Here is a 26,353-nt window from a genome sequence, read left to right as displayed (position 1 = left end):
TTCCTGACCTTATTGTGATCATGTTCCCATGCAATGGTGGGGATTTATGTTTCCTTTGCCTCAACATTGTCTTTAATATCTTTGGCTACTCTTCTCTTTACCCCTTTCTGTGACGTTCCTCTTGAATCGGACAAATGAAAAAGCCCAATGCTTGAAGTTGATGAAAGAGTTTCCTTTTTACAATTCCTCCATTTTCCAAATCCTTTGATGTAATTAATGGCTTACCTCTTTAGCTTCAAATCTAATGATTGAAGTTCAAATCTCCAATATTTATATTCTACATTTCTGAGCTCTGGTTCAATTTTAAAATGGCCAAATTCAATAATCTAAATTCTTGAAGTCACTGTCATGCATTTATTTTTTTATTGTTTTGCGAAATTTAGCATTAATGAAATTAAAATCCCGCCTCTTAGACATCTACTCATACTGTAAAGGTGCAGAACATAATTAAAAACGAAGAACCTTCACTTGTTCAAAATATTACTGCTTCTCAGAATCCCACGGAACTCAATCGTCAGGCTTCTGTGACTTTAAAAGAAACTCAACACCAACATCACAATTAATATTTAACAATGAAATTTATAATAGCAAACAATTGGTTCAGAATTTAGCTAGATTCATGGGCGAAGACAACAACATAATTTTACATGAAAAAAAAAATAATAGGGGAATTCTGACATTTTGCCTTAATAGGCAGCTTAGAATCCTTGACCTGAGAACGTAGACAACTACAACAACTTTAATAAAGTTTAATCCTGAGAGTTTCAGAACTGTGAAAAAACCTGATGTCCCAAGATCCACAGCTTCTGATGTGAGGAAAGTCTAATATGGGATTTAAATTTCCCAGTAGCAGCATTGTAGCACTGCAATGCTTCTTTTGATCCCCTGCATTTTTTGGCAGCTAACTTCTTAGCTTGGGTAGCTCAACACCGTTTCTTACAATATTGGCTTCAATTACCTAGCAATTATTCATTTCAAATCAAATTACAATGACAGAAGGATGGAGGTTTTGGTAACTATGCATTAATGATTTATCACCTTTGGCTCATCATTGTCTTCAATATCTATGAATGGCATCAACATTTGCATGAATTCACTGCCAACTGCTGCCTGGAAATGGTTTCACTTTCTAACAAATATATCAATGGAACAATAAGGAAATAACATTTGATGAATTAGATAAACCAACCAGAACACGTACTCTATAGCGTAGAAGCAAGTAAACGAGAATTACCTTAAATAATTGGTAACACGTGATCAGTAGCAAATTAAGCTTTTTTTTTCGGTTGTCCTGCTCTGTTTGAGAACCTTGAAAGTTATTACTCAACTCCAAAGCCAAACTAAATGAAGGTAAGGTAATTAGGGTTGAGAGAAAACAAAAGCATCAATACATTGACAAGCCAACTTACCAATTTTGACAGCAATCTAGCTAAGTTGAGCCACCATGTCCGTAGCTTTATTCAATGGTGTTTGAACCATATCCTGTATCACCAATCAGCACCATTCTCACCTTGCAAATTGTCAAATATAAAATTACTATCATTATCAAAGCAAACGAATGACTCAAATTGAATTAATCATCTTTTACAATAATATGCACAACCTTAATTTAAGAACCAGGGTGGCCACATTAGCATTTTATGATTGTACTCCACATTAGCATTTTAGGCCAGTCTTCTGCTCTCCCCTGTCTGTAACGTCTTCTTAGAGTACCACATGCCACAATCTGCAATACCTTCAACGTCGTTGTGCGATCCCATAACCCCACACTAATTTCCAAGGTTCAAAGACGTGGCATAATGTTGGTGAAGGTGTTTCCTGTTCTTTTAATCCCATAATCCCACTCCTCCAATTCCATCAATCCCTCAACTGAAAGAAAGTGATTTCAATTTGGGGAAGGCAATAATAACTGATGAAGATGAAGATGAGTCATGAAGATCACTTTCTATTCCCAGAAATTCATTACCCACTGTTTTCACACTCTCCATGTACAATATGCTGAGATTTTCAAAGGATTACAATTTTCCCAAAGGAGGCAACTGCTCTCAATTTTTGCAGTTTTAAAGAGTGTCAAACTCCTTAGATTGGTAAATTCCTTCAATTTTTGCATCATCCGGGGGGAAACAATGTTGCCTCTGTATAACCAAATCTCTAATTCCTTCAAATTCAGAGGTGGTTGCAAGGCTTCAAGAACAAGTTGATTATCCTCATTCTTCCTCCTTCCCTCTTCTTTTTCTTCTTCCCCATCAAATTTAAGTCTCAATGAAAGAGGTATTTCATTTTGTCAAGCTCTAATCTCTTAGCCTCATCCACATCTAACACATTTCCCAGTACACGTATACTTACGCTTGGAGGAGTTCCAAGTTTTTAAGAGATTCAAGCCAACTGCCCACATGCTTTGCTACCATCAACATCTCCTCCTCCACTCACAAGGAGCTCTTCCAATGTCCAAAGACTCGTTAATCTCGCAATCCCTAGTGGCATGTACCTTAAAGAATCAGTATTTTTATTTAGAGACGGGAAGTGAAACCCCTTCACCAATAATTACATTCAAACTTACATGAATTGATATATGGCCACAAGAATTATTGGATGCCTTTTAAAATTCAATGCCTCTTTTGAGTTTTGACCCCCTGTAATCTAGGCAAGTAGTGACATAGGTTAGCTCAATGGCCTTCTAACAATATCCGCTCCAACCAAACAATTAATTTCATTAAAAAAAGTGAAATTGTGAATCACCTTTTTGCTCATCATTGTCTACGCTTTATATGAATTTGCTGCCCATTGCTTCCTGGAAATGGGTTCATTTTTCAAATATGACGGCAGAAGAAACTTTTAACTGAGCTCTGTTTCGATTTGTTCTTTAACTAGTACATATGCCGCAAAGTTATCAAGGCAAACAGATGGAAATAAAATATTAGAAACTTTTGCATATTCCTGGCATAAAATTTGATTGAAATATTTTATAATTTTGAATTAGAGAACAAACAACGACAGGGCAGGAGAAGAAATCACCTGAGGCAGAGGATGATTGTAATTGCAAATCCCAATACACTCAAGCTCCCAAAATTTACTCAATCAAAAAACTATCTCATCATCCTTTGCCAGGACGCTGTCACCACACCAGTTCCCAGCGAACAAACTAAATTCTGACATTTGCCTAAATAGGCAGCTAAGTATCCTCAGCCTGATTACATGGATAACTAAAACAACTTTACTAAAGTTTAATCTTAAGAGTTTCAAAACAGTGGAAAAGATGACGTAGTTGATTAAAAAAAAAAAAACCTGAGTTATCCATGGCGACAGGTCCAGGTTCAGGCTGATGAAAAGAACCGCAGCTTCTGACAATAGCATGGGCAGCCATCAAAACCTCATATTTCCCAGCAGCAGCTTAATGCAATCATACTTACGAATGTCACTTGATAGCAAATAACAAAAATGCAGGAGAAGAAGCTTCGAAATTGCAGTGCAATCATACTTACGATCGTAATTGCAGTGCAATGGGTTGGGAATTTTTTCAAGGGGCTCCATTCACGGCCAACTGCCAACTGCTGCCTCGAAATGTTTTCATTTTCTTTGGGTTCTGCTTCTGGCAATCCATCCACTAATAAACTACTCATTTCATATCCTGCCCTGCTGCCTGCATCATATGATACATTTAGTTACAACAAAGTGGTCACCGGTTAAGTAAGCAAACCTTGAAAATTAATCACTCAACTCAAAATCAAAATTGATATAGGCTTATGAATCAGGAAGTGGTCAAATTAGCTAGGCATGCCAATAATTTACCCCTTTTGACATCAACCTAAGTTCAGTCACGACAGCTTTATTCAATATTCTAGCACCATTCTCACCCTTCATCACTTATCCAGAAAATTGTCAATGATGGCAATACATGTAATCTGTGGCAAATTGAGCTTCGCTTTTTTATAGTGGCGACCTCGAAAGGTTATTACTCAACTCCAAAGCCAAACTAAACTTAGGTCACTTGTCCTGCAAAAGAATTACTCATATTGCATTAATAATATTTTACAGCAACGTTAAATATCGCAAATTAGAATCGTACATTCATAAGATATGAAAATCAGAATATTAGAAAATATGTATTGCAGATTTCTGATATAGAGTTTAATTCAAAATGCTATTTATGCTTCTTGATTAGATTAAAAAGAACAACAAAGCAAATCAGAGTAAGAGAAGGAGTTACTTGTCAAGGCCAAATCGCGAGGTTGGGAATGTGAGATATCTTAGGCCACTCTTCTCCTTCTTAATCAATATCTATGTTGGGAATTTGTGATATCTTAGGCCAGTCTTCTCCTTCCCCCGTGCGGTAACGTTCTTCCAGAAGCCCACAATGCACAATGCGCAATTCCTTCAATGTTGTCGTTTGATGAATGTGGTCGGGCAGTGCCTTTAAGTTGGGGCAGGCAACAATTTCCAAGGAAGAAAGACGTGGCATGATGTTGATGACGGTGTTTCCCGTTCTTGTAATCCCATAATCCCACTCCTCCAATTCCAACATGGAAGAAATTGTGAGTGATTTCAATTTAGGGAAGGCAATAATAACTAATGAAGATGAAGATGAGCCATGATGATCACTTTCTATCCCCAAACATTCATCACCCACTCTTTTCACACTCCGCATGTGCAATAGGCTGAGTTTTTCAAGGGACGGCAATTTTCCCAAAGGAGGCAGCTGCTCGCAATTTTCGCACAAAGAGAGATCTAAACTCCTTAAATTGATTAATGACGTCATCCAGCTGGGGAAAGCAGTGTTGCCTCGGTAGTACCGTATCTCTAATTCCTTTAAATCCAGGGGTGGTCGCAAGGCTTCAAGAAGAAGTTGATCCTCCTCGTTCTTCCTCCTTTCTCCTCCTTCCTCCTTCTTATCAAACCAAAGTCTCAAACAAGAGAGGTATTTCTTTTTGTCAAGTTCTAATCGCTTAGCCTCGCCCACATCTGATACATCACCCAATCTGCGTATACCACATACTTGAAGGTGTTTCAAGTTTTTAAGAGATTCAAACCAACATGCTTTCCTACCATCAACACCTCCTCCTCCAATCACATGGAACTCATCCAAGGTCCTAAGACCCGTTAATCTCCCAATCCCTACTGGCATGTACCTTAAAGAATCTGTACGATAATTTAGTAAATGCTTCATGTTTATTAACTTCCCAATCCCTTCAGGTAATTCTTCAAGATACAGACAACGAGTAATATATAACTTTTCTAGATTATATAACTCACATAATGTCTCCGGTAGTTTCCTTATGTTCTGACAAGACAGGTTAAGGTATCTTAAATGTACTAGATTTTCTATGTTTCTTGGAATCTTTAGAGTCGAAAATGGGCTTACGACATATGATCCCCAAAAATCTAATGCCCTTAAACTTGTCGATTCCCTAAATAATTCTTCTAGGATCTCACCATTAAAATACGAACGAGAAGTTCTACTATTATCAATTAAGAGGCTACGAATTCTTTTCACTCTACAAATAGGGACACGAAATGAAGCCTCCCTACCAATGATCAACATTAAATGATGAACCTTCTCATCAAGAGAGTTTATGGTGTTTGGTTCCTCACTACCATTAATTTCCATCGAAAAACATTCATTTTGACTTACAAATCGGGCAAAATCATGTACCATATCATGCATCTTGCACTCTATAATACGATTATCATAACTTTTCTCAAACTCTTGAAAGAAAGAGCGAGAAACTAAGATGCTAAAATACTCTTCACCTATAGTCTCCATCTCCTTATTTTGTTCTGCACTAAGATAACCTTGAGCCATCCACAATGTAATTAGTTCATCTTTTTTTATATTGTAGTTTTTTGGAAAGACAGCACAATAGGAAAAACATATTTTTACTTTGGACGGCAAATCGTTGTAACTCAACACCAATGAGGACAGAACACCTTTCTCCATCTCTTCTACTCTCCATAAATCACTATTTAAAATCCTTTCCCACTCTTCTTCAATTTGTTTAGAGCGCATGAGACTCCCTATTGTCTTTGCAGCAAGAGGCAAACCTTTAAACTTGCCTGCAATTCTTCGCCCAATTTGTTCCAAATTTTCACAATCATTAATAGACGGACCGAAAAATGCTAACCGCTTAAACAATGACCAACATTCTTCTTCAGCCAATTCCATGACAGTGACAATATCAGTATTAGTAGATCCCATCATAGATGCAACTGATTTTTTACGTGTGGTAACCAAAATTTTACTTCCATGGAGACCATTCTTTAGACAAAGGTAGAATGGTTCCCATTTTATACAATCTCCATCCCACACATCATCTAAGACAAGAAGAAATCGTTTTCCAGTAATAGATTCAGATATAAGTTTAAGAAGAGATTGAAATTCACCTAAATTAGAAGAGGGAATGCCTAAAGCTTCAGCGATCGCTTTGGCAATCCTAAACTGCTCACAAGGGTCCGATACACACACCCATAAAAGTTTGTCAAACTTTCTCTTCACCTCAACATGATTACATGCTAGTTGTGCAAGAGTTGTTTTTCCTATGCCTCCCATACCAACGATTGAGATGATATGAAGGCCTTTTTGTTGCTCCCTACTCTCACACAACAGCATGCTTAAGAGTTCATTCCTCTCACCAACTCTACCACAAATCTCTTCCTCATCAATCAAGGAGGTACTCTGTACACGCCTGGGTCTTTCACTACTTTTACTGCCACTCTCAGATTTAAACATGTCTCTTTGAGTGGCAATATTACGTAGCTCTTCATTGATTTCTTTGATCTTGTCAGCAATGTCATGACGTAGAAAGACTTGTTTGAAGCCAAATTCTTCTTGTTTGAATCCAAGACAAGAGGCACGAAAGCAGAAACGTACCTTCTTTTTCTTATGAGGAGCAATAAGAGCATTTTCACCAATGCCACCCTCAATTTGCTATTTGCGTCTTCCTGTGATCCATTCATCCAACGCATCTTCAATGTCGTAGGATGCGTACTTGAGCCTACCTAGCCAAAGACTAACAGCTTTGTCCTTCACTTGCTTTTCCTCGGCATCATCGAGCACAGCTTGAATGGCTTGAAGGTGGCCGGTAAGGCTTTTCACTTCTTTTTCGACACCAACCACAAGCTTCACCTGTAACACCCCAGACCGAATGAAAAATTATGAGACTTCATGGAGAGTCTTGTACATCCACATTAAGTTATAAGCATCTTATTTCCACTAAAAGGTCAATTAAAACAGAATCCTGAAGTAGATTTCCTTTCAAACTTTTGTCAAATTCTAAGTCACTTAACGGGTAGTAAAAATCATGAAAATCAATTTAAGCATGGCATAAAATGTGACTATCAAATCCTAAAAAGTTAGAGCCCAAAATCTAAGAATCATAAAAGATACAAATTCAGCAAAGAGAGTATATAAGAAACCAAATTAAAATTTATATTGAAAAGAAATTATATGAAATCACTTACCAAACTCAAATAATGTGAGAAAATTATGAAATTTTTCATAGAGTCTAAGTAATGGACATGGAATTCTGTGCTGAGAAGTGTTTTTTTTACTAAACATTGAATTAATGACTGTTTGACAAACTTGAGTGTTCTGCAAAAGCTTAGATCACCATTGAATATTCGTGCTGAGTTAAAATTGTGGGTTTGGATCATTTCTTAGATATGGAAGTTATAGTAAGTTACCAAAATATGAGTAGTTATTGAGAATATAAATGAGATAAAATAAAAATAAGTGGTTACTACATCACCTTTTAATTAAATTCAATTCAAATTTCAAAATCTAAAATTACCAGATAAATAAAATAAAGCAAAAATATATAATGTTTTTGATAAAAGCAAAACCAAATAAAATCATTGGAAGTATTTGTAATCTGAGGGGTGTAACTTCGATCACCTGTTGTTTTATCTCTTCAGCAGCGAAGGAAATCAGCTGCTCCAAGATAGTGGAAACGATTGCATCAGCCATGGTATTGGTGAATAATTTTGGATGACAATCGAGGAGAGAAATTGACTCGTGTGTAGCTGACTAGCTGCTGGAGAAAGTGATGAAGGCAGATATTTTTAAAAAAGTAGTGGCTCTGTTTTAGTCACTCCGGATTTGATTAATTATTGTGTATTGACTTGCGTCAACTTTTTTTTTTCCACCCTCCCGATTAACTAACTTCATTAGGTAAATGTCTAAAGGTTTTACTTTCAATTAAAATTTCTCCAAAAAAAATCTTGCAATGGTTGGAAATAATGTTACCAAGCAATAATTCATTTAAAATCAAATCATAATGAGAGAAGGATGGAGGTTTGGTAATTATGCATTTATGATTTATCACCTTTGGTTCATCATTGTCTTTAATATCTATGAATAGCATCGACGTGCGCATGAATTGATTGGCAACTGCTGCCTGGAAATGGTTATTCTCAATGAAAGGATGAATTCGCACAAATATGAAGATGCAAGAAACGTTTCTTTGGGTTCTGCTTCTTCTTGATACCAATGGAGATATGTACAGGAAATGACATTTGGTGAATTAGATAAATAAATAAATTACTATTTAAAGGCTGGTACATTATTAATGGTGTTTAATTATATCAGGATGGTATGGATTATAAAAAATAATAATTGATGAATGGGAAACTCCTCAAGAGAGTACGGAGGTTGGAATTTGGAAACAATTAACATGCATGGTGGCGGAAGGAAGGTTTTATTAAATTCATTTCCTTTTTTTTTTGGGTCCACGTTACACAATAAAAGAAAAATAAAATTATTTAATATTTTATTCTTAAGTCAGCAAAAGAATTTCATCTAAGAGTATTAATATTAAGAATGTATTTAATATTTAATATTTTAACTGAATATAATTTAGAATATTAATATTAAAAAATATTAATTTTTTTTAAAAATCAATACAATATAGTGGTCCTCGAAAACCTGGACTATCATATCATGAGTTAATAATTTTAAAAATATTAATCTTTTGTAAAGCAACGCAATATAGTGGTCTATCATATGATGTGCCAAAACGCCATTGGACCTCAACTTACAAAACACGATAATTCCATAGATTAAGCTGTTGGAGGGTCGCATTATGCTTTCTTCTTATTCAGACACAGAAGAGTCGTGATAATATGGCGTGTAAAAATGTTCTACAAAATGACAAAATAAAACGTATGTGAATGTATACGCCAAGTCTGACAAAAATATAATCAATAACGTCCAAAGAATGACAAGCAATTCTACATAAGAAATTAGACCAAACAACAGTAATAAACAAATATGCAATTTATATTTTAAAATCTTTTTATTATTTTCAAGCTCTAAGAAATACACTGCTCTTTCCTACAAACAAAATGAACTGACACGAAATTATCATGTTGCTGGTCGATGGTGTATATGAAACCAGTGGAACGAGTAGTGATATTACAATGTAATATATCGGATGAAAAGAATAACTACTACTAGTATCATGTTGTCGTTTGTTTCTCTGAAATAAACGTGTTTAAGTGTTTTTATCTTCTGATCATCAAATTTTCAGATCTTTTTTCTTGATATGAACAAACAAATCCTAGTCCTTAGCTATGGAATTTATATATTCATATTCCACCCTAACTCATTGGATCGGAACCTTTAAACCCGTTAGCATAACACCGTAACTGGACCAACCGCTTTATCTCATAAATTTAAAAAGAAAGAAAATAGAGATACGATAAAACACGATCTCCTTCTTTATCTCATAAAATTCATCATCTGTTTATCTTTTATGGGGCTTTCATTTTTGTGAAATGACCAAAGGGACAACTATTTCTTTCTTAACTTTTTTACTACACCAAATAATTTCAAATGAAAATGTTTTAAGGGTCCCTCTATGATGCTGTATTTTTTTTTACGGTATTAGTAGTGTAAGAAATATGTACCGTTAGATATAATCAACGGTACACATTATTTTTAATAATGAAAATATTTAATTATTTTAAAAAAATATTATAACCGGTTAACAAACCGGTTGAAAAGCTTATTTTAAATTTAAAAAGAAAGAAAATAGAGATACGATAAAACATGATCTCCTTCTTTATCTCATAAATTCATCATCTGTTTATCTTTTACGTTGTTGTATTGAAATTGGATTCTTGAATGCTATCTCAGTTCACGAATCATTAACCATTGACAAGAATTGTAAACTTGTTCTTGTAATTCAAATTTTTCTCCGTTTATTGCCTCGTGTATTTGATAGGTAGGCTTTTAAATTTGTTGCTCGATGGTGACATTAGACAAGGAATCACAGATTTGATGTTCTTTGTTGTACTAAATTCATATCAAATCTTGCTTGGATGCTATAATATATTTAGTTACTACCTTACATTTTCTTTTTTCACATTTGAAAACAAATTCTTTTTACTCATAGGATTACATAAAGTGCCCAGCCCTGAAGTGTGAACTTCAAAGGATAAAGTTGCATTGCAGCATGTTAAGCAGCAAAGCTTCTTCGCTGCATTAGATAGAAGACAAAATAACCTCAATCGGTGAATCAAGTGAAGCCAACACTTGGCTGAGTCAGCAGTTAACCACTAGTGATTTATCTTTTTCAGCGCGCTTTCTCTTTTCGAATCGAATTCATCCCTTCGACAAACAACAAGATGGCAGGCAGTAAAAGCAGTGGTTGAAGACCCGGTTAATCGGTGGAAGCAGCAGTCTACCAATCGTTTAAGAAAGAGGGGCAAAGCAAGCAGAAGCCCACTTATTAATCTTAGCCTCTGATTCCATTCTCCTTTTCTCTGCCCTGATTTGATTATCTCCAGCAGCGACGCGCGAAAAGTTAAACTGGCATGATCTTGCCCACTTATTAATGTAGTTTTTTTTTTAATATCAGTTATGTTGTCTTATTTTGCTGACTAAGGGTGCGTTTGGGATTGAGGTTGGGCAGTTATAGCTTAAAAACTACAGCACTAAAGTGTTTGGTAAACACTAACTGCTGTAGCTTTTAAGCTATGTTGATATTATTTTTCACTTGTATAATATAAAATTTATTATATCTTTAATAATCTTATCAAAATTATTATTTAAAATTTATATTTACTATATATTATTAACTTTTGTTTCATAATTACAGCTTTTTTTTCACAACAGCTGTAGCTTAAAAGCTACAGAACCTCAATCCCAAACACACCCTAACTGAGTAATACTCCATTTAGGATGCGTTGGTAGCCATATTGCACTACATGAATCACGATGCACCATTTTCGGATGCTCATAGTCAGCAGCTATACATAGCACTTTGGTAACATACAATGATGAAGGCAAGCTATTTTTTTTTTTTTTTAAACAACTGCTCATCTCTTTTTAAAAAGAACATTGCCAGAAAATGGTCAATTTACGACCATGGGATTATGCCTCCCATAAATCAGTATCTCTAATTACATGAAATTTGTCCCAACAAAGATGATCCAAAGAAGCAGAGGGAACCGAAGGTTTGGTAGTTCCCCGCAAAAACAACAAGAGGGATCAAAATAGAAAGCACACCCTCAAGCCAGAGAAAACCCACGCCAAATAAGATTTATGGAAGATAACATAACATGTTCAAGCTTCTTGAACAGAGACTGCAGCACGCTTCATGGAAGCAGATTTGATATAAGGTGGTTGTAGCTGCCTTCTTCCTTGAACAATTGGGAGAAATTATGTTTGCAATACAAGATGCCTTCTAGGGCTGCGTAATTTGACGGGCTAATGGAATAACCACCATGTGAGCACTTGAAACATGTCTTGTGAGAGGCTTGGTTTTCCGCTGCTACCTTCTCCCACGGACACACTGTTTTACTGCAAAAAGCACATTTTTATTGGGCCCAGAGACTTTGCTAGGCCACCTTCTCAGCTCAGGAGTTAACTTCGCAGCTGACTTTGCAGGTAATTGGAAATTCTTGTTTTTTTTTTTTTTTTTGAAAAGAAAGTAAAGCTTTCTAATTGATAAAATTTGAGAGTAACATCATGATCTGGACTGGAAACTCTTCCAGCCATATAACAGAATTCTCAAAATCCAGAGCCACTTTTGCTATAGCATGAGCTATGGCATTACACTTCCTTGGAACATACTGTAATGAAGATGCATTCGAGATCTGCAGCTGTTGTTTTATTACTCCACCCTTTTAGTTTTACCAATTTATCCTTCAAATATTTTTAGCTTAATAAGTTATCCTTGATAGCTATTTATCAAACTAATGGCATAAAGATATACATGGGCTTATTATTACACAAATCGCCATATTTTAGGACCAAAAGTAATTAGAAAGTACGAAAAATCAGGCATTTTCTATCACTTTATTTTTTAATAGTTTGTTGTAGCTGTACTCAGTGAAAAATTGGTTGCTAAGAATTACAGTTCTCTTTTTTATATTTGATTTAAAAAGCACTAACAAAATAATATATGTTAGTTACTTTTTTTTTAATAAGTTGGTTTTAAAAAGAATGTTTAACTCAAGAAAGAATCTCAATGTCAAAAGGTACTTTCATCAAAATAAATCAAACTACAATACTCAGACCCAAGCCGTTCAAAGCCTTCCATTTGTCTTTTTGAAGATAACTATAGAAGCTTATGAATATAATTGGAATATCAAGTTTTGAATCGGACTGTCGTTTGAAAATATAGCACCACCAGAAGATTTTCTGGGAAAAATAAAAAAATAAAAATAAATATGATAACTTCCTAACAAATCCAAATCCTCTAATTTCTCTCACCCTCAGAGCTCCGACAATTCACTTGATGCAGCTTTGTCAAGAATCTTCAACAAGTTTTTGGCTAACAAACCGAGTTATAACATTTGCCTGCTCAGTATCCTGAGAGTTTACTCAATACATGATTATATAGACAACCGAACAAATTCGCTCAAGTTTAATCCTGAGAGTTTTAAAACAATGAAAAAGATGATACATAACGAAGGGTTCAGATTCCACAGCTTCTGATGTGAGCAAAGTCTTGGCAACAGAATCTCCAAGCAACAGCTTATCACAACTAATTTAAGACAATAACACGGCCAGCCATGAAATCGTCAATTTTCCCAGCAGCAGCTATATGCAAGCCATACATACGGCTGTCACTTGATAGCATACCAAAGTGCACGAAAGGAAAAGAAGCTAACATCGTTCAGCCAATAAACTTATTCAAACTTGCATTAATTGACACATGGTAAAAGAACTATTGCATGCTTTTTAAATTTCAGTGCTTCTTTTGAGTCTTGACCCCCTGCAATCTAGGCAAGTGGCGACATAGGTTAGCTCAATGGCCTTCTTACAATATCAGCTTCAATCTAACAAATAATTTCACTTAAAAAAAAAAAGAAATTGCGAATCACCTTTTTGCTCATCATTGTCTACACTCCATATGAATTTGCTGCCAACTGCTTCCTGGAAATGGTTTCATTTTCAAATATGGTGGCCGAAGAAACTTTTTCCTGAACTCTGTTTCTGTTTGTTCTTTAACTAGAACATATGCCGCCAAGTTATCTATGCAAACAGATGGAAATAAAATATTAGTAACTTTTACGTATTCCTGGTACAGAATTTGATTGAAATACTTTATGCTTTCAATTAGAGAGAAAATAAAGACAGAGCAGAAGAAGAAATCACCTGACTCAGAGGATGATTGCAATTGCAAATCCCAGAACACCCAAGCTTTCAAATTTCACTCACACAAAAAACTATCTCACTATCCTTGCCAGTATCCTTGTCACCATACAAGTTTCGAGCGAACAAACTGAATTCTGGCAGTTGCCTAAATAAGCTGCTAAATATCCTTAGCCTGATTACATGGATAACTGAAACAACTTTACTGAAGTTTAATCTTAAGAGTTTCAAAACAGTAAAAAAGATGATATAGTTGATGACAAAAACCTGAGTTATCCATAACGACAGGTTCGGGTTCAGGCTGATGAAAAGAACCGCAGCTTCTGACATGAGGACTTTCTTGGCAATAACATGGGGAGCCATCGAAATCTAAAATTTCCCGATAATGCAATCATACTTATGGCTGTCACTTGATAGGACCTAAATGCACCAAAAGAAAAAGAAGCTAACTATGTCCAACCATGAAACTTATTCAAACTTTTGGAAGAAATTGGTGAAAGGAAATGGTTTCATTGTCTGAATGAAGGCAAGATTGCCACACGAAGTAGAATATTTTTCTTTGTGTTCTGTTTCTGTTTTATCTTGTAACAGATGGAAATAAAATTTCCTGATTTAGATAAATCAGCAAAAACATGTACTTTTTAGAATTACCTGAGTTTAAGCTTTCACTAAAAACCTTCTCATTTCCACAGTCCTGCTCTGCCTGCTTCACGTGTACATTTAGCACCAATGGAATAAAAAAATTTATTAACAACTGGTCAAAAGCCAAATTATGGAGACTTGTGAATCAGGCGCTGGTCCAAAGCAAATAATGCTGAATAAACTGCAAATAATTTACCTCCTTTGTCTTTATTCCCCAATCTAGCACCATTCCCACTCTTCAGCAATTGTCCTTCATTTGTCAAAAATGTCTCGGTTCAAGAGTCTCACTGAAAGTTGTCTAACATTCAAAGACAGACAAAAAACAGAAATTACCATCATTACACTCATATGAAGATTTTAGAAACTGCTGCATATATTCCAGATACAGAAAGTGATTCAAGATACTTTATGCTTTTTAATTAGATAACAGATAAAAACAGAGCAGGAGAAGAAATTACCTGAGGCTGAGGATGATCGTAATTGCATTGCAACCGCTTGAGAATTTTGTCAGGGCCTCCATTCACTTGCAACTGCCAACTGCTGCCTTGAAATAGTTTCATTTTCATTGGGTTCTGCTACTGGAAATACTTCCACCAATGAGCTTCTCATTTCATATCCTGCCCTGCTTCCTGCATCATATGATAAATTTAGTTGAAAAACATTGGTCACTCCGTTAAGGAAGCAGACCTTGAAAAGAAATCAGTCAACTCAAAATCAAAATTAATGTAGACTTATGAATTAGGAAATGGCCAAATTATCTAGGCATGCCAATAATTTACCTCTTTGGACATCAACCTAAGTCCAGTCGCGACAGCTCTATTCTGTGGGAAATTAAGCTTAATCTGAGGCAAATGTGAAATTATGTACATCACATGGTAACACAGATGAAACTATGCTATTTAGGTACGACTGTAAGATAGAAGGAGATAACAACACAAACCTGCCAAAACAAACAATTAGGATTACCCATTAAATTCTTCAAAATATAAAATAAATAATAGATTGCGAACAAGTGACATATGCAGTCAACCCTAGGTCAACAGAATCTTTGCACTGAACCCCCTTCCTCTGTCTGACAGTTTATGGATGATTAAATGTCATCCATAAATAGAGACACAGAAATATATAATGTATCTTTGGATGCATAAATCAATTTCTTATAGCAATAACGATAATGGGATCTTTCTCCATTAATCATTTTGAAGTTCTAGAAAATCCAACATCTAGGGGTAGTTAATTTAAAGGTTAAAACATTGTAATCAGAATATAGAATAGCATTTAGGTCAAAGCACTAGAGCTAATAGAAAATTTATTGATTTTAACTTCTGGAGAATTTGCAGAACAATGTAACAGAGTACCCACATTAGGGGCCAAGTTATGCAGTGGCATGATTAGCACAACAGCTTCACTAAGCTCATTGCAAGAATTTATATAATAAAAGAAAAAGAAGGATGTACTTCCAAGGGACACCTTCGCCGATTAAATATTATTTTATCTGGATCGTTAGCACTGTAATTAGAAACAATAATGAAGGAAGTCTCAAATCAATGAGTTTTTCATTTGAATAGCTGAAACAACTTTACTAAAGTTTAATCTTAAGAGTTTCAAAATAGTGAAAAAGATGATATAGTTTGTAACAAAAACCTGAGTTATCCATAAATACGTCGACGAGACCAGGCTGATGAAAAGAACCACAGCGGAGTTCTGTGAACCGGTGTGTTAATAACATGGGCAGCCATCAGAACAGGAGCAGAAGTATCCTGCTCGTCCACGATGTTGTCATCCGCTAGGCCAATTTCCTATAAGAGGCATAAGGCCATTCCGGCTAGAGGTCGAGAGGCGAGGAGACCCGGTCGACGGCAGTTGGCAAGACATACTCTCCAGCCCAAGAATCTAGGCACGACAGCCACGCTTTCCCCTGAACCGTGGCGTAACACGCAAGATCTCACAGAACCACGACAGCCACGCTTTCCCCTGAACCGTGGCGTAACACGCAAGATCTCACAGAACCACGACAGCCACGCTTTCCCCTGAACCGTGGCGTAACACACAAGATCTCACAGAACCACGACAGCCACGCTTTCCCCTGAACCGTGGCGTAACACGCAAGATCCCACGTTTGCCCATAACGCAGCAGTCAGAGCCCCAGACCGTCTCGAAAAAAGCGGAAAACTGGGATTCAGAGGAAGCCTATAAAAAGGTAGCCAACGAAGGTAAAAGGGTTAGCATTTTTGAGATAAAAGAGAAAACCACGAAAAAGCCATAAGACCTGTGGCAAGCGTTCCCCGAACCTTCATATCTGACTTGAGCGTCGGAGGGTTTGCGCCGGGAGAACAACCGGCGTACTCTGACTTGTCTGTGTGTGCAGGGACATCTGGAGAAGAAGCATTACTAGGAGACCTCCTGGTCGTGGTGAAGTTGATCGAGCAGAGATCCTGGTCGTAGAACGAGGAGAACCGGAATCTCGCATCAACATAGTTGATAACAAAAACCTGAGTTATCCATAGCGACAGTTTCAGGTTCAAGCTGATGAAAAGAACCACAGCTTCTTACATCAATAGTTTCTTGAAAATAACATGGGCAGCCATCAAAACCTCAAATTTCCCAGCGGCAGCTTAGTGCAATCATACTTAGCTGTCACTTGATAGCACCTAAATGCACCCCAGAAGAAAAAGAAGCCAACAGTGTCCAACCATGAAACTTATTCAAACTTTTGGATGAATTTGCTGCATGGAAATGGTTTCATAATCTGAACAAAGGCAAGATTTCCGCAAGAAGTAGCATACTTTTGTTTGAGTTCTACTTCAGTTTGATCTTGTAACAGATGGAAATAAAATATTAGAAACTTTTGCATATTCCGGGTATAAAAACTAATCACTCAACTCAAAATCAAAATTAATGTAAACTTATGAATCATGTAATGGTCAAAATAGTCAGGCATGCCAATAATTTACCTCTTTTGAAATCAACCTAAGCTTGTGCAGAAAATTGTCAATAATGGCAATACGTGCAATCTGTGGCAAATTAAGCTTCGTTTTTTGGTTGTCGGGACCTCGAAAGGTTATTATTCAACTCCAAAGCCAAACTAAATGTAGGTCACTTGTCCTGCAAAAGAATTACTCATATTGCATTAATAATCTTTTACAGTAACGTTACCCATCTCACAAATTAAAAATTGTATATTCATAGGATATGAAAATCAGAATATTAGAAAGTAAGTATTGCAGATTTCTGATATAGAGTTTGATTCAAAATGCTATTTACGCTTCTTAATTAGATTAAAAACAACAACAAAGCAAATCAGAGTAAGAGAAGAAATTACTTGTCAAAGCCCAATACGGAGGTTGGGAATGTGTGATATCTTAGGCCAGTCTTCTCCTTCCCCTTTGCGGTAACGTTCTTCCAGAAGCCTGCACTCCCAAATGTGCAATTCCTTCAATGTTGTTGTTTGATGAAAGTGGTCGGGCAGTGCCATTAATTTGGGGCAATGAGCAATTGTCAAGGAAGAAAGACGTGGCATGATGTTGATGACGGTGTTTCCCGTTCTTGTAATCCCATAATCCCACTCCTCCAATTCGCGCAGAAACTCAATTGAAAGTGATTTCAATTTGGGGAAGGCAATAATAACCGATGAAGATGAGCCATGATGATCACTTTCTATCCCCAAAAATTCATCACCCACTCTTTCCACACACTTCATGTCCCATAGGCTGAGTGCTTCAAGGGATGGCAATTTTCCCAAAGGAGGCAGCTGCTCGCAATTTTCGCAGGAAGAGAGATCTAAACTCTTTAAGTTGGTTAATGACGTCATCCAGCTGGGGAAAACAGTGTTGCCTCGGTAGTACTCTATCTCTAATTCCTTTAAATTGAGAGGTGGTTGTAGGGCTTCAAGAAGAAGTTGATCGTCCTCGTTCTTCCTTCTTTCTCCTTCTTCTTCCTCCTTCTTATCAAACCGAAGTCTCAAACAAGAGAGGTATTTCTTTTTGTCAAGTTCTAATCGCTTAGCCTCGCCCACATCTGATACATCACCCAGTCTACGTATACCACACACTCGAAGGTTTTCCAAGTTTTTGAGAGATTCAAGCCTACATGCTTTCCTACAATCAACACCTCCTCCTCCACTCACGTGGAACTCATCCAAGGTCCTGAGACCCGTTAATCTCCCAATCCCTACTGGCATGTACCTTAAAGAACTAGTACCTCTATTTCGTAAATGCTTCATGTTTATTAACTTCCCAATCCCTTCAGGTAATTCTTTAAGATTAAAACATATACTAATATCTAACTTTTCTAGATTATACAACTCGCATAATGTCTCCGGTAGTTTCTTTATTCCCTGATAAAACAAATTCAGGTACCTTAAATGTACCAGCTTTTCTATGGTTCTCGGAATCTCCACAGTCGAAGACCAACTTGAGTTATACGATTTGCCAAAATCTAATGCCCTTAAACTTGTCAATTCCCTAAATAATTCTTCTAGGATCTCACCATTTAATAATGAATGATCAGATCTACTATCGTTAATTAAGAGGGTACGCATTCTTTTAACTCTACGAGTGGAAACAGGTAATGAAGTCCCTTTACTAAAGATTAACATTAAATGACGGACCTTCTCATCAAGAGAGTTTGTAGAGTTTGTGACGTTTAGTTCCTCACTACCATTAACTTCCAACGAAAAACATTCATTTTGACTAACAAATTGGGCAAAATCATGTACCATATCATGCATCTTGCACGCTATAATACGATTATCATAACGTTTCTCAAACTCTTGAAAGAAAGAGCGAGAAGCTAAGATGCCAAAATACTCTTCACCTATAGTCTCCAACTCCTCATCTTGTTCTGCTGCTTCTGCACTAAGATAACCTTGAGCCATCCACAAAGTAATTAGTTTGTCTTTTTCTATATTGTAGTCTTTTGGAAAGACAGCACAATACGAGAAACATCTTTTTACTCTAGATGGCAAATCGTTATAACTCAACCACAAAGGGGTTAGAACACCTTTCTCAATCTCTTCTACCTTCCATAAATCACTATTTAAAATTCTTTTCCACTCTTCTTCAGTTTTTTTAGAGCTCATGAGACTTCCCATTGTCTTTGCAGCAAGAGGTAAACCTTTACACTTTCTTGCAATTCTTTGACCAATTTGTTCCAATTTTTCACACTCCTCAGTGGATCGACCGAAAAATGCTAACTGCTTAAACAATGCCCAACATTCTTCTTCAGCCAATTCCTTGATAGAGATAATATCTGCGGATCTCATCATGCTGGCAATTGACTCATTACGTGTGGTAATTACAATTTTACTTCCATGGAGACCTTTCTTTAGGCAACGGTAGAATGGTTCCCATTTAATGTAATCTCCGTCCCACACATCATCTAAGACAAGAAGAAACCTCTTTCCCGCAATAGATTCGTCAATACTTATAAGAAGAGATTGCAATGCATCTAAATTAGAAGTTGAACCAGTCAAAGCTTCAAGCATCGCTTTGGCAATCCTAAACTCATCAAAAGTTTCTGATACACACACCCATAAAATTTTGTCGAACTGACTCTTCACCTTGTCATGATTACAAGCTAGTTGTGCAAGAGTAGTTTTCCCGATGCCTCCCATACCAACAATTGAGATGATATGAAGGCCTTTTTGTTGCTCACTGCTCTCACACAACAGCATGCTTAAGAGTGCATCCCTCTCACCAACTCTACCACAAATCTCTTCCTCATCAATCAAGGAGGTACTCTGCACACGTCTTGGTCTTTCACTACTTTTACTGACACTCCCAACAAATTTAAACATGTCTTTTTGAGTGGCAATATCGTCCAGCTCTTCATTGATTTCTTTGATCTTGACAGCTACGTCACGATGCAAAATGACTTGTTTGAAACCAAAGCAAGAGGCAGGAAAGCAGGAACATACCTTCTTCTTCTGATTAGGAGCAACAAGAGCATTGTCATAAACGCTGCCCTTAATTTGCAATTTGCCTCTTGCTGTGATCCACTCATCCAACACATCTTCAATGTCGTAGGATGCGGACTTGAGCCTACCCAGCCAAAGTCTGACAGCTGTTTCCGTCACTTGCTTTTCCTCTGCATCCTCGAGCACAGCTTGAATGGCTTGAAGGTGGTTGGTAATTTTTTTCACTTCTTTTTTGACACCAGTCACAAGTAGCACCTGTAACACCCCAGAGCTAATGAAAAATCATGAAATATTATGGAGAGTCTCGTACAAATTTATATTATCCAAATTTCATGATTTTACAAACCATCCACATTAAGTTATAAGCATCTTATTTCCACTAAAAGGTCAATTAAAACAAAATCGTGAAACAGATTTCCTATCAAACTTTTGTCAAATTCTAAGTCACTTAACGGGAACAAAAAATCATAAAAATCAATCTGAGCATAGCATAAAATGTGACTATCATATCCTCAAAAGTTGGAGCCCAAAATCTAAGAATCATAAGAGATACAAATTCAACAAAGAGACTATATCAGAAGCCAAATTAAAATTTAACTTGAAAAGAAATTATATGAAATCACTTACCAAACTCAAAGAATGTATGAAAATTATGAAATTTTTCAGAGAGCCTAAGTAATGGACATGGAATTCTGTGCTGAGAAGAGTTTTTTTCACTAAACATTGAATTAATGAATGTTTGACAAACTTGAGTGTTCTGCAAAAGCTTAGATCACCATTGAATATTCGTGCTGAGTTAAAATTGTGGGTTTTGATAATTTCTTAGATATGGAAGTTATAGTAAGTTACCAAAATATGAGTAGTTATTGAGAATATAAATGAAATAAAATAAAAATAAGTGGTTACTAACTACATCACATTTTAATTAAATTCAATTCAAATTTCCAAATTTAAAATTGCCAAATAAATAAAATAAAGCAAAAATAATGTTTTCGATAAAAAGGAAACCAACTAAAATCATTAGAAGTGTTTATAATATGCGGGTGTAACTTCGATCACCTGTTGCTTTATCTCTTTAGCAGCGAAGGAAATCAGCTGCTCCAAGACAGTGGAAACGATGGCATCAACCATGGTGAATACAAGAGGAGACAAATTGATGTTTGCAAAAGTGATCAAAAGGATATTGAAGTGTTTGTGTAAATGAATTCCGGGCTATTGCATTCTTATTTATACTTCATCATATGCACGGCTTTACTTCTCGACCACGTCAATAATAATAATAATAAATGGAGCATAGCATCTTCCCTTAGCTTTATTTCAATTGTGAAACTTTCACTTTTACTAGCTGAAGACAAGTATCAATACCACAACGGTTGATGCAAGTTATCTCTAAGAGAAGTAAGGTAGGTTCTTGACCTTTTGATCAAGATAACTCATTTCATCATTTGGAATTAATGTTACTGATCAATTTATACATTTTTATACAATTTGCTGGCATATCTTCTTAATTTGAAATCTACATTTGAATAGCAATACACTTTCTTTGAAGCTTGTATCCCAATTTTATATGTTATCCGCAGCTCGCACTCAATTCAGTATTCCACTCATTGTATATCTACTTCTTAGAAGTTTGAAGCGGTTGAGTATGATAAAAAAGAAATTTTATTCTTTTTTAAAAGAATTCGCTTATTATAACTTCTTTAAGGTAAAATACATCTTCATAATCATATGATCAAAAATATAATATATTTTTTATTATTTATCACTTTTTATGTGTGATTGTGATTTGTACTCTAGTCTACCTTAGAGTATTTCCAACATAACCATTGACTTTTTAGAATGCTAAAATAATTAATAATATAATCATATTTCCAAAAATTAATGATACTTTTGCCACCAAATACTGCTACTAAATTTATCAAATAATTCATTAGAGGAATCAACCAATTCAAATTAAACACGACATACAATCCCAATCCAGATATCGATTCCACGCGAACAAAATAAAGTTCTTAATTTTTGTCCCTTTTTCCCTGTATTCATTGAAGAGAACATTCCAAAAACTGAGGTGCCCACCAAGTGTTCGACCATATGCACCAAAAAAATAAATAAATAAATGAAAATTACCTTAAAAACGAAAAATTATTCTCACCGGCAGACACAGCAACGCAACAGCGCACGCACTAAGGCTTAGCGTACTTTATATGATTCGGCCTAAATTCGATGCTCTCTTGTGAGTTATGAGTCATCCAAAGTGCCCAGTGTTCCATTTCCATCCCACGTGCAAAAGATTGATGTCAACTGACCAGTAGCTTTGGCAATTTTTCTTCTTTTTTTTTAATTAATTTATTTTTGTTCTCTCTCTTGGGTTTTGTCCGGTTCCTTTTTCTATGGAAGCTTCAGATCATCAGCAGGTTGATGATCTTGACGGTAATCTTTGAGCTTAAGCGTAACTATGAACGCACTGATAAATTTCATTACTTCGTTTCTTGTAATTACAAACAATACTAAAGAAAAATCAATAATCGACATTTGTGTACACTAGCCGATTCAACTAAAAAAAATCGCTTGATATTGTAAAAAAAGTCCGAGATTCGGGCCATACATCATAATTAGGAGGGGTTTGATTAAAACCACCTCTTCGGCGCTTGTCCTATCTGACCCATTCAAGCCGTGAAGAGCTAAGGACTTAAGTTAAAATGTTTGATTGATTGAAAACTTTATAACTCCTGCAAGAGAGCAAAATAGATTAACAAACGTGAATCACAAGCAAGTAAACATGCACAAAAATAAGAGGCAGGCTTACGGTTTGCACACCACATATCTTCACGTCCCATTTTAGTTAACATCGTCATCATCCTTAATGTACTTCTCCAGCACTTCGGCTACTGTAGATATCTTTGTTAAGCAAAACTTGTCTGACCCAATTATATGGGAAAAGTGTGGATACAATATCTGGGAAAAAGAAGTTTCCATGATTTTGGTACATTTTTGAAAAAAGCATGAATCAAGCTTGAAGCCTACCTAACGGCAAAATTAGTTTCTCAAACGAACAAGTTAGAAGATGTAGATGCATATGATGAACCATAATAATAACCAAAAAGTTTTATGAATATGAGAATAACAAGATTCAAAATAAGTGAACAGAAGGATATCTGAAATAATCCCAATCAACATCGCGAATGGCAATCTTGCTGAATTCAACTGCACTGGCATCCATGCCAGCAAAGATGTACCCATTGCTTTTACCTATCAGCTTCACAGGTTTTGCCACACTTTCCTTATCCTGAAGAGAAGCAGCCAACTAAGATCTTATTCACAAATAATTCAAAGAAACTCAAGAAAGAATTCAAGAGAAACTGATGACCTGAATATCTAAGGTTGAAAAATTGACCAGACTGTAGACTTCTATTACATCACACAGCTCCTTTGTAAGCTTTCTGCAAGCAGACTTATTAACAGCTTGTAAATAAAATATATTTGAACAACAGATATTACTTATCTCCATTTGAAATTAGAAGAACACCATACAAGCAGATTCCTGAGGTTGAGTTACAGAACAGAATGTTGACTGTAACATATGCAGGTCTTAGATAAGAAGCTGCACCGCATATGTCATCAAAGCATGAATGAAGTAGACTGGAATTTGATAACAAGTATACCATCTGGGACCTAACATCTCCATCCAAACAACACCATATGACCCAAGTTGACAGACATCAATATGACTGTATAGTTGTTGAATTCTCCATGTTATCTTCTTTTCAAGATAACTCTTTCTTAAGATTAAGAAAATTTTATGAAACCTCACATCTATATTTCTAGTACAGGCACATTTTAACCACTTATTCATTGAGTCTGATCAAAACAAAAGAGGAACTTTTTTTTTTCCCCCATTCATTGTTACACAAGAAATTCAAATAAAATTTGGCTAACAAATATGCTTTCTTTTGACTTCCGAGACAAGATATGGCAAATTGAAATCTAAGGCTGTAACATGGCCAAAGCCAAAAATTGGTCACTTGCATCTAAGAGCTGTCTCTGGACAAACAGAAAGGCATTTCCATTGAAAAATTTCATGATATTTGTGTGGGCATTGTAGTGTGGCAGTAGATGGAAAGGGGAGGTAACAATTGAAAATGATAGAAACAATAGTCAGAAATAGCAATGGACATAATTTGCATCATTGATTCAGCTAGAATTCAAACCTGTACTTAGCAGAACGAGGGTCCTGACCCAAGGCATGCTGTAAATATGACAAATCTTGCACATCCATATAGTACTCGAGATTAAAAGCTGCAACATACCCAAAGTAAATGAATGGTGAGGAAACGTAGCAGATAGGAGCTTGTGACAATATCTGATATTTCAAACTAAACAAACAAGTAGGAGAGCTACACTTAAAACCACACCTAGCTTTCCATAATTCTCAATCAGGTCGATCTTAGAAAAGACATTGACATGGGGAAGTTCCAGATGGAGCATCGTAGACAATGAGAGAAGCAAAGCACTAACATACTTCCCGGGGTCACTGCCAAGATGCGCATCAACTAGATGCACTGCAGTCAACTGCATGTGAAAGGAAGCAACTGAGAATTGCACAATTCTGGCATCAAAATAACAATGATGAATTCATCTCAACTCTTTGAGTGCCTTCATAGACGTAAGATGTAACAATACACTGAGATTTAACTTCTTTATGAGTCTCATTATAAAATTCTTGGCATTGGAATGAAGAAAAAATAATTCAACTTGGCCAGGAAAATCAAACAGAAGCTAATGATCTGCAAAATACCAAAAACATTAACATTTTAACAATTTTTATGAGTCTCATGACAGCATTATTGGCATTAGAATGAAGGAAAATGGCCACTTCTTACCTTTCAAAAGTGGTTCCAATTTCGACTGCAACCAGTCAATATTCTTCTCTAGATAGTCCATACAATACACAAGACCTAGTTTATCATAAAAACACCTACTTTAGAAACCATAGAACAAGTACAAGTGCATTGAAGACAAACATATCACTGCAAAAAGAAAGAAGACGGCATATAAAGTCTACCAAATCTTTGTCCATAAAATCTCAACAGCGTATGAACATAGCCACTTGATTGAAGTTAATTTCACGAAATTTGTTGTAAAGCAAAGGAATATCATTGCGTGATAAAGCAAGAAAGAGTAAACAACAATGGGCTGACTAACCTCCATTGGGACCAAGTGAATGCTCCATCATCACATCACTTAGTCTAATGAAGTCCTCAATATTCACAGCACACTCATATCTATATTAACATCAAGGAAGTTTCTGATTGAACTAATTGTACTACAACAAACCACAGCATTTGTAAGAAAGTTCAACGACAAAGGATATGGCAAACTATCATTAGCAGGATCGAAATTGATGACTGCAACCTTCCTGCATAAAAATTAATAAGTTACCACCGAAGCAACCATATAGACCAAATTGGCATACAGCTTGCCGCTGAACACATACAACATTCACATGCATGTTACCATCAATGTTCACTTAAAGCTAATCCTATAACTCAGTTATTCCCTACCGCTCTTACATTCATTTAATGGGCAAAGCCCAAATCAATTTTTTTGGCCATCAAAGATAAAGCTGCTTGAAATCAAGAAACGGAGTTACCTGCCAACAAGGCGGAGAAACTGAGACATGCCATTGCAGTAAGTGGTCTTTCCCGAGCCGAGCGGACCAATCACCACTTGGCCAAACACCATTCCCGCTCACGCTCAATTGTTTTCTTTTTTTCTCTTTAGCTTAATATTCTTGCGGGAAATTCGTCGAACATTTAATCTGCACTAAATAATTCACGTTTAACTTATCCAGATTAAATGGCAATCAAAAGAAATTGAAAAAGGAAATAAATTAATCATTAAATCAGCTCTATTCCTTTATTTGTAGACCTGCTACTAAAAAAGCTCTCAGTCAGCGGGAAGTCTCTGGACCTGGAAACTCTGACTGAGCTGAAAGCGAGAGACTGATTTGAACATTTGAACAACTTCATACCAGCAGTACAACGTCGGTTAATGAAAACTACCAGGGATTTGTCCCCGCTATACCCTAAAGGTTAGGTATTTATCCAACTATACCCCCATAATTCAAAATTTTTTTTATATACCTTTTTCAATGTGCAATTATAAAATTACCCCAATTTAATTCTTCAAATTTCAAA

General features: G+C 36.0%; 4 protein-coding genes, 4 long non-coding RNA genes and 1 pseudogene across 12 annotated transcripts; all 9 read right to left on the bottom strand.

Annotated features, from left to right (window-relative positions):
- Positions 1 to 667: 667 nt before the first annotated feature.
- Positions 668 to 1,494, bottom strand: LOC112098297. The gene is made up of 4 exons (XR_002905413.1): positions 1,410 to 1,494; positions 1,235 to 1,296; positions 1,039 to 1,129; positions 668 to 958 (listed from the first exon to the last, which is right to left on the bottom strand). It is a non-coding gene; the product is annotated as an uncharacterized LOC112098297 (long non-coding RNA).
- Positions 1,495 to 2,613: 1,119 nt separating this feature from the next.
- LOC112098296 lies at positions 2,614 to 3,304 on the bottom strand. The gene is made up of 4 exons (XR_002905412.1): positions 3,286 to 3,304; positions 3,016 to 3,203; positions 2,740 to 2,867; positions 2,614 to 2,640 (listed from the first exon to the last, which is right to left on the bottom strand). It is a non-coding gene; the product is annotated as an uncharacterized LOC112098296 (long non-coding RNA).
- A 206-nt stretch (positions 3,305 to 3,510) lies between these two features.
- Positions 3,511 to 5,332, bottom strand: LOC112098283 (putative disease resistance protein RGA3). 2 transcript variants are annotated; one of them, XR_002905388.1, is made up of 3 exons: positions 4,208 to 4,600; positions 3,790 to 3,993; positions 3,511 to 3,640 (listed from the first exon to the last, which is right to left on the bottom strand). XR_002905388.1 is itself a non-coding variant. In XM_024184260.1 (3 exons), exon 1 carries the CDS (start codon positions 5,162 to 5,164, stop codon positions 4,268 to 4,270), a length of 897 nt encoding a protein of 298 aa, XP_024040028.1. In that variant the 5' UTR covers positions 5,165 to 5,332; the 3' UTR covers positions 3,511 to 3,640; positions 3,855 to 3,993; positions 4,208 to 4,267. The 2 variants fall into 2 exon arrangements, 1 of the variants encoding a protein (XP_024040028.1); XM_024184260.1 differs by having other exon boundaries at positions 3,855 to 3,993; positions 4,208 to 5,332.
- On the bottom strand, positions 5,247 to 7,960 carry LOC112097794 (disease resistance protein RGA2-like). The gene is made up of 4 exons (XM_024183373.1): positions 7,889 to 7,960; positions 7,010 to 7,120; positions 5,431 to 6,922; positions 5,247 to 5,278 (listed from the first exon to the last, which is right to left on the bottom strand). The coding sequence occupies exons 1-4, from the start codon at positions 7,958 to 7,960 to the stop codon at positions 5,247 to 5,249; spliced, it is 1,707 nt and encodes a 568-aa protein (XP_024039141.1).
- Positions 7,961 to 13,151: 5,191 nt separating this feature from the next.
- On the bottom strand, positions 13,152 to 14,812 carry LOC112098286. Of its 4 annotated transcripts, none has more exons than XR_002905393.1 (7): positions 14,698 to 14,812; positions 14,436 to 14,537; positions 14,249 to 14,303; positions 13,865 to 14,017; positions 13,601 to 13,788; positions 13,327 to 13,453; positions 13,152 to 13,224 (listed from the first exon to the last, which is right to left on the bottom strand). It is a non-coding gene; the product is annotated as an uncharacterized LOC112098286 (long non-coding RNA). The 4 variants fall into 4 exon arrangements; XR_002905390.1 differs by having other exon boundaries at positions 14,249 to 14,300; XR_002905391.1 differs by having other exon boundaries at positions 13,601 to 13,772; positions 14,249 to 14,300.
- Positions 14,813 to 14,822: 10 nt separating this feature from the next.
- Positions 14,823 to 16,865, bottom strand: LOC112098287. Its single transcript, XR_002905394.1, has 3 exons — positions 16,732 to 16,865; positions 15,019 to 15,179; positions 14,823 to 14,868 (listed from the first exon to the last, which is right to left on the bottom strand). It is a non-coding gene; the product is annotated as an uncharacterized LOC112098287 (long non-coding RNA).
- A 345-nt stretch (positions 16,866 to 17,210) lies between these two features.
- LOC112098282 (putative disease resistance RPP13-like protein 1) lies at positions 17,211 to 19,323 on the bottom strand. Its single transcript, XM_024184259.1, has 2 exons — positions 17,562 to 19,323; positions 17,211 to 17,344 (listed from the first exon to the last, which is right to left on the bottom strand). Exon 1 carries the CDS (start codon positions 19,317 to 19,319, stop codon positions 17,565 to 17,567), a length of 1,755 nt encoding a protein of 584 aa, XP_024040027.1. The 5' UTR covers positions 19,320 to 19,323; the 3' UTR covers positions 17,211 to 17,344; positions 17,562 to 17,564.
- Positions 19,324 to 19,429: 106 nt separating this feature from the next.
- LOC112097793 (putative disease resistance protein RGA4) lies at positions 19,430 to 21,346 on the bottom strand. The gene is made up of 3 exons (XM_024183372.1): positions 21,216 to 21,346; positions 19,539 to 20,411; positions 19,430 to 19,489 (listed from the first exon to the last, which is right to left on the bottom strand). Exons 1-3 carry the CDS (start codon positions 21,285 to 21,287, stop codon positions 19,430 to 19,432), a joined length of 1,005 nt encoding a protein of 334 aa, XP_024039140.1. The 5' UTR covers positions 21,288 to 21,346.
- A 1,260-nt stretch (positions 21,347 to 22,606) lies between these two features.
- Positions 22,607 to 26,245, bottom strand: LOC112098285 (annotated as a pseudogene).
- Between the last annotated feature and the right edge of the window lie 108 nt (positions 26,246 to 26,353).

This window comes from Citrus clementina, unplaced genomic scaffold, assembly GCF_000493195.1.
Source record: "Citrus clementina cultivar Clemenules unplaced genomic scaffold, Citrus_clementina_v1.0 scaffold_5, whole genome shotgun sequence".
Taxonomy (NCBI): Eukaryota; Viridiplantae; Streptophyta; class Magnoliopsida; order Sapindales; family Rutaceae; genus Citrus; species Citrus x clementina.
Note: the sequence above shows the minus strand (reverse complement) of the source record. Positions and strands in the feature narration are given on the sequence as shown.